The sequence below is a fragment of the Uloborus diversus genome, unplaced genomic scaffold, assembly GCF_026930045.1.
Source record: "Uloborus diversus isolate 005 unplaced genomic scaffold, Udiv.v.3.1 scaffold_907, whole genome shotgun sequence".
Classification (NCBI taxonomy): Eukaryota; Metazoa; Arthropoda; class Arachnida; order Araneae; family Uloboridae; genus Uloborus; species Uloborus diversus.
This window is the reverse complement of record NW_026559129.1, coordinates 62,493-79,021: the sequence shown is the minus strand read 5'-3', so window position 1 is coordinate 79,021 and position 16,529 is coordinate 62,493. Positions and strand designations below refer to the sequence as shown.

At 33.7% G+C, this 16,529-nt stretch overlaps 1 protein-coding gene across 1 annotated transcript in view; it reads left to right on the top strand.

Annotated features, from left to right (window-relative positions):
* Positions 1-470: 470 nt before the first annotated feature.
* LOC129234013 (mitotic spindle assembly checkpoint protein MAD1-like) overlaps positions 471-16,529 on the top strand; it is a 71,475-nt gene continuing 55,416 nt past the window's right edge. Inside the window, exons 1-2 of the mRNA XM_054867917.1 lie at positions 471-834; positions 3,399-3,559. Coding sequence (XP_054723892.1) covers positions 582-834; positions 3,399-3,559 — 414 coding nt within the window. The 5' untranslated portion in view covers positions 471-581. The remainder of the gene's footprint in view (positions 835-3,398; positions 3,560-16,529) is intronic.

Sequence of the window (16,529 nt, the reverse complement as noted above, 5' to 3'; positions counted from 1 at the left end):
ATTTTACACATTAAACTTCCTGATAATGTAAACAAGGAAATTAATAGTAAACTCACATGTTTTTGAAGAATTATTCAATAGGTTGAGTCCCAATTTTGTAGAGAGCAGCATAGTGAAAGGAATTACTCAGATATTAAATGGAAAGAGAGATTTTAATGGACAAAGATATGTTTTAAATAAATTAAATAATTTATTAGGAGAGGAGAAATGGGACTACAGTGTACTTCGTCCTCACAGTTATGTTGCCAGCTACATCACAATTAGCTAATTTCGTAAACATTGCGTAATTTACAATCAAATAGCAAACATGTCACTCTATAAATGAAAAAGTTTTTCTTATTCTTGATAGAAAAAATGTATTTATGTAAACATGGGAAAAATCTATTTTTCTGCCAACTTTTTCCTCTTCCAAATTGTTGACTGGATCCGCAGTTTCGCATTTAATGGCGCCGTTGTATGAATGACAACTTGTTTACAAAAGTATATTGCTGGCTTGATTTACATAACGAATTGTTTGTCAATCGATTATTTGGGTTTCTTGTAAATTTTTCCTTCTTTTAAATATTTTTCTTCATTGTTAAATGGCTGAAACACCTAAGGATAACACTGAAGTTATCCGTATGTTGAGAGATGCTAAGAATTCTTTATGGAAAACAATTACTCCTCTGAAAGACGTTGACAGTGATTTTAAGAAGTTTTTGCCATCTTTACCCAAAATATCTGCTTCAAGTAGCAGATTGTTGCAGCCAAATGTAGCCACTCGGTTAAATTTTAGTTCAATGGATGACTCGGAAGTTTCTGAAAAGTCCTTGTTTAAAACCCATGAAACACCAGGTAAAATTTTTGAATTAGTGTTTTCGTTTGCTTACATTTATCTCCTTTCGTTAAATATATGCTTGCTACAGTGGAACCTCATTAATCCGGACTAATAGGGGGTCTGAATTAATGAAACCAACAACTGCATCCAGAAGTTAATTTGTGGGTGTGTTACTGAATAGGAATAAAATGCGGCAAGAATCTTGATAAAGGGTGTCCCAATGGGAGATCACTGCAACCTCCCAAAAAATCTTTATTCAGGTTATAATATTATAATGATAATTTCAGGAAGAAAGGATTTTTTCTGTGATCGCGAAGTAGATGCTTAAAAACAAATTTTCTGAAATTGGAAGGCGGACATTAAGGGGAGAAATGAAAGGTTGGGGGTAAAAATGACAATTGGGTTTTAAATTGGGGTCGTCAATACAAAATTTATAGTTGCAAACTGCGACAAACAACCACTAATTTTGAGCACTGCTCTGGGGAAAACACTAAAATAAGTGTTTATAAATACACCGCCAGCTCAGTCAATTCCAGCCGAGGACTGCAGTTTCGTGCTTATTAGCACTCATCAGCCCGGCATAGGACTAACCGAGCTGGAGGCGGAAAACCTCTTAAGGAAGCCAAGAGTGCCAAACAAACTGGTAGCTAACATAGAATTAGCAATGACCAGACGAGTGACCTGAATAACTGTTTATGTTCAGTAAGTTACTGCCCTATAGCAAGGGCTAAGGCAGAAATACATGAAATACACCGCCAGCTCAATCAACTGAGCTGGCGGTGTATTTCATGTATAAGTGTTTATCTTTAAAACTTGTACAGAAACAGCTTTTATAAGAGCACAGAAAAACAATTGATCAGAATAATTATTGTCTTTGACAGCTTGAGTTTCATACTAATATTGAATGAACATAAATGATTTAAAGTAAAAATTGAAAGTTGCTAGTGAAATTCAACAGGATTTAAAGATTAACAAACATTAATTAATCAATTATGAAGTTATATGTTTATTATTATTGTTGCTGTTCCATTTAATTTAGAAATAAATGCTTAGAAGTAAAAAATCAAAAAAGTAAGAAAAACTGGTTTAAACCTGAAACAATGCAATTTGTTTGGGAAACTATTTGTGACTAAAAGAAAAACATTTACTAAAAAAATGACTTTCTGTTGTTATGAATTAGGATCAGGATTTGTTGTAATGAACAATGATTTAAAAGAAATTATATAAATACAGAATTGCAAATTGTTAAAAAGGAAAGAAACTGGTGAAGTCTTTCAAGGTTTGGATTAAGTCTTCGCACATTGCTTTGCTGTTGTGTCCAGTGGCGTAGCTAGGGAGGGGCGGCCCACCCTGGGCGGCAATTTTCATGGGGCGGCAATTTCACACTTTAGATGCGAAAAAATTTAACATGTTTTCCCAACAAGTAAGTACAAAACATGTGTTGTTCTTGTGGACATCTCAACATTATATTTTTTTTCTCTCTTCCTTCGTCTGGAGTTACAGACTGAGGGCGGCGTCACATTTTTTGGGAAGAGCAACCGAACCTTCCTATCCCTTAACGTCACTAAACAGCCCAAAAGTGCAGTTTTAGGCCTTGAGCATCGAAACATTTCCAAGGGATATCGCCCACCCTATCCCTTCACATCTCATCTTTTACCCCAATATGGATTTTTTTTAAAAATTTCAATACCAAAAAATTCCTAAAGACCGTCAACCCCTGACCCTTCTTGTAACATGATTAAAGATAGTTTAATATATGTGTTAAGTTCCATCAACTTCGAACTTTAAAATCCCTATCGCATCCAATGTCTCCAAAACTAACTTTGGGTTTTTGAAACTTAAATTTCAGAAAAACTCTAAAGTAGGGACCCCCAAATGTACACGAAATCACCTAACGTCATCACATTTTTCTCCAAATTTCGTTTTTAGAAATTTCTAAGGAAAGATCGCAAAGCCTTCTTTTCTCAGTCTTATTAGAGTTAGGGGAGGCCCTTACATCACTAGATACAGCCTACATTTACGTGCTTTTCAGTTTAGTTGAAAAGCTTTCCGGACAGCGTCACTGAACCTTCCGCAATATCTTCACGTGTCCAAAGATAGCCTAAAATTGCTTTTTTAAGACTTCAATTTCGGCAAATTTCCTTAAGAAGTCCCTACCCCTAACGTCACCAAAGAAAGCATAAAACTGATTTTAATTTTGAAAAAAAAAAATCTAGAGATAGCTCAAAGCCTCTTTTTTATAAGCATTACTAAAAATTGCCTGAAATTCCGAATTTCGACTTTTGGAACTTTCCAGTGGAGCTCTGAATTCCTTTTTTTTCTTTCTAAAAGAAAAATAAGGAGGAAAAAAAAATTTTTACTTTCATCTTCATTAAAATCTTAATAAAACACTTTTGACTCTTTAATGTATTAACTATTTCCCTTCAAAAGGGCGGCAAATTGAGGAACCGCCCCGGACGGCAGAAAACGTAGCTACGCCACTGGTTGTGTCATGTTATACTTTTTTTTTTACATAACCTTAAAGCACACTGTTTGATTTATGGTTTCTAATATTCTTTAAAAAATATTAATATCTTTTTAGATAACTTAAAAAGGAAGCTGATTTTAACTGAAGCAGAACTACATACTACAAAAGCTAAATTAAAGGAGCGTGAATCAATGATAAGCGTTATGGAGCCTGCAAATAAAAAAGTATGTGTTAGTTTAGAGACAAAACTGGAAAAGTACAGACAACAAGCTTTGGTAATTGATATTTCAGATAAATTTTAGTATAATTGTACATTGAGTAACTTAAGTTTCATGTTTAATTTTACGATAATGCAGTGTCAGTCTAATAAATTTCATTATTGACTTTGAGAAGCATAGAAAGTATTTGTTTGTGTAAGCCAGTAGGTGCTCAACGTTTTACTACCCCAAGGCCAGAACAGACATAAAATTTAAAAATATTTATAATTTTTTTTAAAATAATATGAGAAAATATGGTAAAGGAAAGACCAAAAAATTCATTGTTATGCCCCTTTTATTAAATTTATGAATCTGTTTTTTATCAGCCAATTTCTGTCTACTTGACTCCAAGTTTAACATTTTTATTAATCATGTATTTTGATTTGCAGCATTAAATAAAGCAACGGGCCACAGGGATCAGCTTCGTGACCATATGCCGCCTGTTAGCTATAGGGTGGGCACTACTGGTATTAGCATTATATGTGGGTAGTTCTCAAAAGGTGGGAACAAAAACGTTGCTTTTGAGCCATTTTTAAAATTTTGGAATTTGAAATCAATTTTGCTTTTATTGCATAGTATGTAAACCCAGAACATCATACACAAACATAAAAAGACAGCAGGTATTTATTAGGGCTCGACCGATGGCATTTTTTGGCCGATGGGCCGATGCCGATTGTTTTTCTCCAAATGGCCGATGCCGATGGCAAAAAAAAAAAAATATCTAACAGAAATAAATTGCTAAGATTGTCAGGGATTTAAAGGATCATTTATTCATTTCACTTTACTTCCTTTCTACGAATAGGGGATTGCAATCACAAAAAAATCAGATTTCGACCCCAATTTCTATTTTACGATCACCCAATTTAAACTTCACAAGTTTTTTCGGCACATCTGTACATGTATATGTACCTAAGAACATATAGACGACCGAAATATCCTCTTGTGATATCTTCATGCGCATAAACTTGGGTCTCTCAAAATGTTATGAAATAGTAAGTTGAAAACTCATACGCATGTAGTATGATCTAAAAGTTCAAGGACAAGCTGTATAAAACCTTCCTCTGAATAGTTCACTTTACCGAAGCACATTTATCTACAAAATAATCACCTTGAATGACTATGCACTTCTGCCAATTTTCGTACAGCTTTTAGAAGCACTCCTGGCAGCCATTTTTCGCAACCTCCTGTAAGGCCTCTTGCGCTGCCTGCTGATGAAGGCGACTTTCATGTTAAGGATGCACGATTTGATTGGTCAATACTCTGATATGACAAACAAATAACATAACGTTTCGTTGGACTTAGCTCCGTGTGACTTTTACCTGTTCCCAGCAAAAAAAAAAAAAAAACATTAAAATGGCTTCCAGGAGTGTTTCCAAATGTTATATGAACATTTAAAGAAGTACATAGTCCCTCAAGGTGACCCTTTGAAGGTGGATGTTTCGGTAATGTGAACTAATCCTGGGTAAGGTTTTAAACATCTTGTCCCCGAACTTTTGGATCGTACTACGTACAATCTGTATAAGGTGTAGTTTTGCTTCTCCTTTTTTGACTGCTGTATGATAAAAGAGAAAGAAAGCAACAGCCAAAGAAAAAGAAAGAAAGATAACCAATTGATTAATTTTTTTAAATTGAACACATAACTACGATTTCAGTAATAATGTATAGATTTAGGTACACTATACATAGTTAAAAAAATAAATTAGGTTGTTTAATCATTCAAAAAATAAATACATAAATAAATAAAAATATGAAATCGTCAACAAATTACGCAATTAAAGTGGAAAGATTGCACATAGACATTTTTAGTCATCAAATTAAACAAAAAGGGTAACAGATAAATTACAATATTAAATCATAATAGGAATATTTTTATACTTATTTAAAATTTATGAATAGAAAAGTTTATTTTTCATAAAAGCTATAACAGTGACATAATTTTTTTGCTGAAAAAAGAAATAGCCATGGAAAAAACGAGGTTCTTAATACGCAGGCTACAATAAACAAACTCAATATTTATACCAAGTTAATAATAACCGAATACATGTACTACTTGATCTGATGTTTGCACACATAATATTGAACAATTTGATTGTTTAATCTTTTGGGAAGCTCTATAAAAAGGTTCTAATTAATTTTTTCAATTTAACAATAATTTTCTGAAGTTTAAAAAAATGCATAATAGAAAATCCTTGAAACTTTTCGATAACATATTATTAAAAATATGATGAAAATAAAAATTATTTATTTGTTGATTTTATAAAAATACATGAAAATAGTAACTTACAATAGAAAAAACTCGATCGCTATAAATGATGCAAAAAGGGTAGCGCATTACGAGATATATATGAAACAAGTATGAGAAATACAACGCAAAATGACATTTCTTGAGCAAAATAAATAATCGCTAAATATTTAAGAAATTCTCGAAACGAGCAGGGAGGGGGGGGGAATCACCCTCTGATTTTGGAGAAACTATGGCAACATTAAACGTCGACCCCCCACACACAACTTCGGCCACATTTTTTTAGTACAGAACCGCTACCACCAACGCGTCAGAAGGTTTTCTGAACCTACTACAACACTTCCGAAGAAAAAATTCCGAAGATTCTTTGATTTCCAAATTATGTCACTATTCAAAACGTCTTTAATCAATTTTTTACATTAATGTTAAAAATTTTTCCGAAACAATAGATAAAGTTTGAAATTTTTTTTTTCTAATTTTATGAATGGTGTTAGTTTTAAAACAACTCAGAAGTACAAATAGAGTCCAATTTCAGAAAGAGAAGGAACGGGAAGGAGGCACGCAAGTGTTCTCGGAAATACAAAAAATACTCGGAAAAAATTGAGTTCAAAGTAATCTTAAGTATTGAGCGGAAAAACCCTTTTAAAACTTGCACCCGAGTTTGTTTTGACGTGCAGTGGCGGATTTAAAATATAGCAAATGGCGCGAGAGGACCCATAACCATAGGGGCACCGTAGGAGTTACAAAAATGCTTATGATAAATGTTTTACAACTTCTGTGATAGAGAAATAGGGCCCCGAAACGTATTTCGACTGGCCCCAAACTTGTAACTCCGCCGAAGCGATACAGAAAAGACTGCATTACTGTGATTCATATTACAAATATCGAAAAATTAAAAATTACCGTCGGTTGAACGGGAATCTAACAAAATGACACAAAAACGGTTTCGCCATCTCACATTTGTTTCCAAGTTGGTCTCCAATCCAGCAAAAATGTATCACCGAATGATCGCCTAGTCTGAGACGCTATATTAGTTTTGCATTGAAATAAGTAATTAATAGTCACAAAAAAATAAGTAAATAGGCTTTTTAGAACACCGGATTGAAAACAAAAAGGGGAGTGCACAACTGGAACGTACGCACCCCCACCATCCATACGAAATTTAACCTTCTACATCTTACCATTTTTGTTATGACTTATGACAGATACATACGTACATCCTGTCGGAAAAAAAAAACGCAATAATTAATTTGTTAGGTACCTGAATGCAGTATTAAAAAGTCTTTCAGGGGTAACTAAAATAGAAATTCGTACTGAAATTTAAGTAGGCAATTTTATATAAAAAGAATAACTCCCTTTACTTTGTACTAAAAGTAAAACAGCAAAGGTCCTTTTTTTCGAAAACATCGGCCAATTCCATCGGCTTTTCGATATTTTTAGGGCCGATGGGCCGATGTTTCCTGCAAGTTAGCATCGGCCGCCGATGCCGATGGCTAAATTGTTGAACCATCGGCACCGATGCATCATCCAGGCCGATGCATCGGTCGAGTCCTAGTATTTATAGAAATTAATAAATAGCAAATTTAATGATCGGTCTGTAGGTAACAGATTTTGGACATACAGTTGTCCAGTCATCATAATAAAAGTTTTTGAACTTTTCCAATGAAAATTTTATCTATTTTAAAATTCTACAATGAAAAATAGAGGATTTATGAAGAACATATATTAAGACCTTATACTGGTCTTAATATAATAAAATTTTGCTATGGTTTCGTAGAATCCGAAAAAAAAACCCATTTTGCCAGCGCAGGTGATAAAATCACCAAAACTGAGGCTGTTGGCGAAAACCTGAATTCCTCTCTGGTAACCCTTTGCTTATCGTACGCTGTGAGTTGTCGCCAATCGGGGTTTGCTTGGCAATTTTTGCCCCCTTTGTTTACTATTCGTTACGATCATAACTTGAGTTTCTACTGTTATTTATGTAATATTTAATGCATAACGTATTAATTGTGCAAAATACTAATGGATTAAAGAAATTAACATCATAATAGCCTTTTTTATTAAGGTTGCAAGACAGTAGATCATATTATAATATTGAATAAATAGACAGAATTATTGGCGTCTAGATCATAACTCAATTTGGACATCTCACATATACGATTAAGAAAACTGATTTTGCTTCAAAGATACTTCATTAAAGCATATGAAAACATTTTAAAATGATTAACAATTGATTTTGATTATCGAAAAATACCTTTAACACATATGAATCACATATTTAGTACTCAAATAATAGCATTGTCAAGATCGTAACTTTTGGATGTACATAAAACTTCCAACTTCCTTTTTTTCTAAAATTTTTTACACAATAATCTGTCTTTAATTGTTTAATTTGTAGAAAATATTATCAAAAAAATATTCAGTCTGAGATTCATACCCTTAATTTTGTTTTGAAACGTTTGGAAATAATTAAAAAAAAATTTTTTGATGGTACATTTGCTCAGTTACGTTTTGAAAGTCCAAAGTTGTGCCTTTTAGCAAAGAAAATATTTTAAAAGGGTATTTGAAGATCATTTTTTTCCATAATTTATGTCAATTCTTGGCTCTATACAGTATTATATTTTAACTCAAAAATTTTTGAGTCGATTAAAATGAAAGTTATTTGGTATTGAAGCTTCAAAATTGAGGTCTGTGTTTGCTCCCACCTTTTGAGAACTGCCCATGTATAGTCTTATTTACCCTTCATCCTACCACCTTTTTAGAAATTTAAAATGATGAGTCTTTAAGTACCAATTTAGTATTTTATTGATTCCTTGAACATTGTCTTAATTATTTGCAATAATTTTCTTATTTTAATTTTTTCATCATAATTTTATTTAAAAGCTGAATGTTTGTTATAGAGCATTCTCAGATCACCCAGATTTAGAGGGTTTTAATGTCCACCATCATCAATTTTTATTGAAATATGGTGTACTTTTTACTTTCTTAATACAAAGTGAAGGAAATACTGTAATCAACCAAAAAAAAAAAAAAAAAAAAATCTATTGAAAATTCCAACCTTATTTCTATTTTGATGTTCCATGTGAATCAATTTTGCCTTTTTTTTGAGGCGGGGGGGGGGGGGGGGGTCTTTATGTATTTATGTCCTGACACAAATGTAGATGACCAAAATATACTTTTTGCCCATCTCCAAGAGTATATTTTCGTGAGTTGTACCATGTTATCTGTAAGTATGTGTTCCACATTCTTCTAAAAGAATCAGTGGTGAAGGTTGAACTTTCGTACGTTGTCTCAGTACATCATCTAGATTTGTGCTTTCTTTTCTTGTTGCAATCAGGTATTCCATAGGAAATCTTTATGAGAATTTCTGGCCTTTTTTCATATTAGGGGGAGGTGGGGTACGTTGGACAAATCTCAATTATTTTAATACTAATAATATTTTTTATTTCATTTTATAACCAGCAAATAGCACGGTTGGTTCTACAAATCCTACAATGAAATCGCATGGTACAGTTATATTGAATAAATTTTATTCCAGAAAATGTTATTTCAGTAGTTCTGTGTAATTTTCGGAAAACTGTAACTTTATTTCTTTTAATGATTTTCATCAAGATTGGGGAAAAAAGATTGAACACCTTTCTTAAAACAAGTTCTTGGAGTTCACAAAGAAAGACAATTTTTTCGTTTTTTGTCAAAAAGAAAAAAATTATGACATCACTTTTTTGGACCAAGAAGGTTTTGCATGTTGGGAAACCTCCCCACATAATTAAACTTTTTTTTTCTCTTAAAGCTCACAAATTATAACAATATTCTAGTGTTTATATAATTCATTTCATTTCATGTTACTTGTATTTCGAAATAATAATAATAAAAACTAAGAGCAGAAGAAGCAAAGATAATTATTTAACAAAAATTATACTAAATTAATTTTACAGAAAGATTCATTTCATATCTGCATTTTTTTGCAATTTATATTTTCAAATAAACTTTTTGCAGACAATTGTTTCCTAAGAGTAAAATATGCAATACATGCTCTAATGAAATTCCTGTATTAAACACAATTTTTTTTTTTGCTAAACAAGCATTCTCCATAGAAATAAACAAATAATTGATTAAAGGAATAAAAAAGTATACTTTTACTTAAGATTATCTAATTTAATTTTTCATGTTTGCTAAGATATACTAACTTAAAGCTGTCAATTTTATAGCACTTTTTCTTTGAAATATATGGTATTACTATAACAGGATTCTTTTCTTTTTGGAGTTGTTTCATGCAATGCAATGAAGAAAAAAAGAGCTCCCCCCCCCAGCTAATATTGATATAATTTTGCATAAGTAACATGACTTATCCTTCCCAAGCCCAGTCTAATAAAAGTGCTACTTCTAAAACTCAAGAAGCAGCACTTTTATATTCCCTCCCTCACTTATATATTCTGCATTAATTGTCTCATGAATTTACAATAATTAATTTTTCTTTTGATTTTAAAAAAATAATTGTGTACTAATAGAGAATGCTTATTCTGTTTTTAAATAAAGATGATTTATCAATTAAAATCAAATTAATATGCTATTTTGATCTTTAAACTTTATATTTTTCACTCTACAGACAATACAGAATATGGTAGCAACAAAATTTGATAGAATTTATCGCAAAAATTATAACAAATGTTGTTTGAGTTATGTGGTCTAAAGTGCCCCACAAGACGGACCAACGTGCCGTGGGGCACGTTGGTCCACTTTACGAGGTTCTGTTAAAAAATTAATGTAAAAAAAGTTTATCAATTCCAAATTTCCAAACAAATCTGTGGTCTTGAGAAATGTTTAGAAAAACTTACATTGTAGAAAATCGAACTGCGCGTTAAATTTTTTGATGAGGTAAAAAATGATAAGTAAAAAAGAGGACCAACATGCCCCACCTCCCCTTATGCTTTTTTCATGCTATTTGATCAGTGTCTGCGACGAATATTTCGGATTACCTTTTGTTATTTTCTAAGAAGGTTCTTCTGCTTTTGTATAAGGGTAAGACCACATTTAGAGCATGCTGTTCTGTTTTGGTATCCTTATTCTCAAGAAAGATTTCTTTATTGGAAAGGGTTCAAAAAAGGGCTACTGTGCTAGTAAAGGGGCTTTCAGTTTTAGATTATGATACCAGACTTAAAAGGCCTTATATGTATAGTCTAGAGCAAAGAAAAGTCAGTTGGGACATGATTCAATTGTTTAAATTTATCAAAGTGAAAGAAGTCAATGGCAGGGGCTAAGGATTTCAAATTTTTAGCCAAATATGAAAAGTAAGGAGAGGTGGGGCACATTGGTCTGTTTTTTTACTTATCATTTTTTATCTCATCAAAAAATTTAATGAACAGTTCAATTTTCTACACTAAGTTTCACTAAACACTTCTCAACACCACAGATTTGTTTAGAAGTGTTGACTTGATAAACTTTTTTTATATTAATTTTTTAACGGAACCTCATAAAGTGGACCAATGTGCCCCACAGGTGGGGTAAGTTGGTCCTCCTAGTGGGGTGTTGTTGGACCGCATAACTCAAACAACATTTGTTATAATTTTAGTGATAAATACTATCAAACTTTGTAACTACCTTATTCTCTTTTGCGTGTAGAGTGAAAAATATGGAGTTTAAAGATCAATATACCATATTAAACCGATTTTAATTGATAAATATCTTTATTTTAAAACAGCAATATGTATTCACCATTAGTACCCAATTATTTTTTTAATTCAAGAGAGAAAAATCATTATTGAATGTTCTTGAGACAATTAATGCAGGTTAAAGTTAACTAAAGATGCTCTAAATGATATTTGGGAATGTAAAAGTGCTACTTCTTGAGCTTTGGAAGTAGTACTTTCATTCGACTGGGTTTTGGAAGGATAAGTCATGTTTAGAATTATTTTCCAATACAGTCCACTGCTCTAGAGGGCGCTTCAGTTCATGCAGGGACGTTGAGATTTTTCATTACTTTTTCAGTTGATTGTTTGTGCGCGTACGAGATGCTTCGTTTGATCAGAGGTCCATGTGTGAACTGAACTCGTGTATTATTGGTGTGAAACTTACAATAAACGAGAAGTAAGTGATACTCTGTGACTTTTCATTCACATGGAACAGAAATACAAATGCAATTTAACGAACATTTTCTGGTCCTGCCGACCCGGACTTCTTAAACCTTGATACTTTCTTAGTTCGCATTCTGTTCCATTCATAGTCAAATTTGCATATAGACTTCCTTGTTGCAAATGAATTCAAAGTGTTTCATTCAGAACTATTAATTCCAGTTGCGAAAGGCATTTTCGTAAGTTCAGTTATAATTCAAATTGCAATTGAAATTAGTGAAAGTTTATGAAGTGTTTAGTTTCAATTTACTTGTGCAAATGCTGAAATTTGAACTTTTGCGTATTGAAGTATTTCCTTTCCGTGTATCTGCCATTTTAATGTCAATTTACTAGTGTGTTGAGATTGTTTCGCAAATACGTTAGCAGTTTTTTCTAAGTAATTTGTTTTAGTCAAATTGTATTTTTTCGCGTGTGTGATTGAGTGCATTATTTTTCTTTTAAAATGGATCTAAAAGCATTACTTAACCAAAAGAAGATTGCAAAGGCAGCTATTACTCGTCTTAAAACAAAAACTGAAAGGGGTGTTGAAAATTTGGATCTTACTGAATTGGAAGTTAGGCGAAATCGATTTATTCGATTGAGGGATGAAGTTGAAGGGATTTTCAATTCAATAATGAATGTATGTGAAGATAAAGAAACTGATACTTATTGTATTGAAAAAGAGTATTTACTTGACGGGTTTGAACAAATGCTGGTTCTAATTGGTAGGAACATTGCTAAGCATTCTGAATCTAAGCAGCAGAAAAGTTTTGATTCAAAACCTACTGAATCGGCAGATGTTAAATTACCTACGTTATCTCTTCCAACCTTTTCGGGGGAAACAGAAGAATGGTTAACATTTTCAGATTTGTTTCGTGCTGCGGTATCAGATAATCCAAATTTAACTGAAGCTCAGAAATTACAATATTTAAAAGGTGTTTTAAGAGCAGATGCTTTAAAAAATGTTCATTCATTACCAATTACTGATAGTAATTTTAAAATTGCATGGGACCTTTTAGTTGAAAGATATTTTAACGAGCGGGAAATAATGTCATCGCTAATGAAGAAATTTATGAACGTGATACAATTAAATGGTGAGTCACACAATCAAATGTTGAATTTGATTGATTCTGCTAAAGAATTTGTGCGGACCATAGAATCGTTAGAGTTTAAGTTTGATAAAACGGCGGATACTATTTTAATGTTCTTAGTTATGCTTGGACTTGATCCGAACACCAGGACTTGGTTTGAGAGAACCCTTTTGGGGGATAAGATTCCCTCCTTAGATGATTTACTTCAATTTCTTAAAACGCATGCGAGGTCTATCAGGACAGGAAAACAAAGTGAGAAAAGAAATGTACAGAAAAAGATGACGTTAGTTGCGTCAAACCTGCAATCACAGTGTTTGCTCTGTAATGGAGATCATGAGTTACGTAGATGTGAGGCGTTTTTAAAATTGTCGATTCTGAAGCGTATGGAAGTCGTAAAATCAAATAATGTTTGTTTCAATTGCTTAACGCGATTTCACGGAATCAAAACATGTAAAAGTAAATACAGATGTCGTACGTCTAAAAAACCACATCATACTTTGTTACACTATGAATTTTCGAATGGTAAGGGAAAACAAACAGTAGGAAGTGGACTTTCAATAAATGCTCCCGTGTTTAAGCCCGAATTTGCTTCAAGTGAAAATGTTTCCGATAAAGCGTGTAGTGTTCCAAAGGTAGTAGATGTTACATCTTGTTTATCAAATGTTGACCCCGATGTGCAAATTCTTCTCTGTACAGCTATGATTTGTGTAAGAGACGTTTGGGGCGATTTTCAGACGTGCCGATGTTTGCTCGACAGTGGTAGTCAAGCTTCGCTGATTACTACCGAGTGTATTGAAAGACTAGGTTTAAGCAAACAAAAAGCTAATGTGCGTATTTCATGTTTAGGAGCGTCAGACATTCGAACTAATGGAATGTCTCAAATTCAATTCACATCGCATTTTCCATCTCGTTCTTCATTTACGGCGTCTGTGTATGTAGTAAATAAAATTGTGGGTTTGCTTCCCCAGTGTAGTTTAGCTGCGTCATACTCAGAAATGTTTACAGATCTCACTTTGGCTGATCCAGCATTTCATGTTAGTAGTCCAGTTGATATTCTTCTTGGAGTTGATGTCGCACTACCATTGTTACGGGGTCAGACATTATCAATGGGTAAAGATAAACCATTTGCAATGCGTTCAGATCTTGGTTGGGTGATAGGCGGTAAAGCTACTTCAGGGGGTCAGAATTTTCTAAATGTAAATTCCATCCAAGTAGTGTCAGATCAGCTAATGAATAAATTTTGGGAATTGGATTCAGTTCCATGTGCTAAAAGTTTTACAGCTTTAGAACAGTCTTGTGAAGATCATTTTAAAGAGACACATTCTAAAAACGATGAAGGCAGATATACGGTTAGGTTACCATTTCATTCCTCTCCTACGCAATTAGGCGAATCGAAACAAATAGCCCTTCGTAGATTGCTTGCAATGGAATGTCATCTCATTTCTGATCCAGACAAATACAATCAATATAGACAATTTATGAAGGAATATTTGACTTTAAATCATATGGTAGCAGTGCCAATTTCAGAATATAACAAAGGGAGTTCCTATTATTTGCCTCATCATGCTGTACTAAAAGAGTAGAGTACTACGACTAAACTTAGAGTTGTTTTTGATGCATCAAGCAAAACGTCATCAGGCGTATCACTAAACAACCTTCTCATGGTTGACCCTAGAGTACAACCAGAACTGTTTGCAATACTTATTCAGTTTAGAAACTTTCAATTTGCACTTTGTGCTGATCTCGAAAAAATGTTTCGTCCGATAAGAGTTCATCCAGATGACACTGATTGGCAAAGAGTCTTATGAAGAAATTCACCCGATGATTCTATTGCAGAATATCGTCTTGTCACTGTTACGTATGGAACTTCCTGTACACCATTCCTTGCAACAAGAACTTTGCACCAGCTCGCACTAGATGAACAAGAATCCTATCCATTAGCTTCTAGCGCAACAATTCGGAATTTCTACGTCGACGATCTTTTGAGTAGAGCTTCTACAAGAGAAGAAGCAGTACAACTTGTAATCGAATTACAAGAGATGATGCGAAAAGGAGGCTTCAATCTTCGAGAGTGGCATTCTAACGATCCCTCTATTTTTCGTGATACTTCAGTTGATGCTCAAGAAAACAATGCAGTTCAGTTTGAAGACGACAAAGAATGCAAGGTTCTTGGAATTGAGTGGTCGCCAAAGTTAGATGTGTTTAAGTTCTCAATAGCACCAGTAGACATAAAATTCACTTACATCAAGCAAGAAATACTCTCACAAATAGCCCGTGTATTTGATCTGTTGGGGCTCTTGTCACCATGTGTAACATTCATGAAAATTCTGTTGCAAGAGCTTTGGCAAGGGAAATTCTCTTGGGATCAACCTCTTACTGTTGAACTTTGTAAACATTGGAGATCGTTTCTGGAGGAACTATATCTTTTTGAGCAAGTTACCTTCCCGAGATATGTGCTACAGTCTCAGAGTGAATTTGAGTTACATGCATTCTGCGATAGTTCTGAGAAGGCTTACTGTGCTGTCATTTACATGCGCTGTGTTTCTAATTCTTCGGTTCGAGTCACCCTTTTGACATCAAAAACCCGAGTGGCTCCTCTAAAGGTGCAATCTCTTCCAAGACTGGAGCTCTGTGTCGCTCTTCTGCTTACTAATTTGTTACATTCTACTCTTCCACATCTGAACTTTCCTATCAAATTGAAATGTGCCTGGTCCGATTCAAAAATTGCTCTAGCATGGATTTATTCAGAACCTAGAAGATGGCAACCTTTCATTGCTAACAGAGTAGCCCAAATACAAGAATTGGTTCCAGATAGATATTCAGTGGAATTTCTTGAGTGGATTCGAGAATCCAGCAGATTGCGGAACAAGAGGCCCATTTCCGTCCAAATTTGTAAACTGTGACTTGTGGTTAAATGGCCTGAAATGGTTAAGTGATCCTTCTATACCCTATACAAGGCATGAGGAAGATCAACCACTGCCTGAAGAATTTCTTAAGGAAGAGAAGAAAACCTTCAAAATTGCCATTGCACAAACGATCAACGATACGTTCATGACTGAAGTAATTCAGAAATATTCCTCATGGAATAAAATGAAACGAGTTATTGCATGGTGTCGAAGATTTTTCACTAATTGTTCGGTACCCGGCTGAAAAAAGAGTGAAGTCTTCTTTGACAGTTGAAGAGTTAGACAACGCGGAGAAGACAATTGTGAAATACATTCAAAAAGTTCATTTCTCTGCAGAACTTTCGTGTTTGGGTGCTGGAAAACAACTTCCTTCCAGCAGCACAATCGTTCCGTTGGCACCATTTCTGGATGAATTCGGAATACTACGTGTAGGATGCAGATTAAAGAATTCGAATCTTCCAGAAGAATGAAAGCATCCCAAAAATGACTACTTAGTAGACTTGATTATTACTCACTACCATTTAACTTTACTTCATGCAGGCCCGGAACTCCTTCAAGCAGCAATGCGAGAAAAATTCTGGGCGCTTTCAACTAGAAATGCTGTGAGAAAGGTTATTTACAGATGTGTCCCGTGTTTCCGAA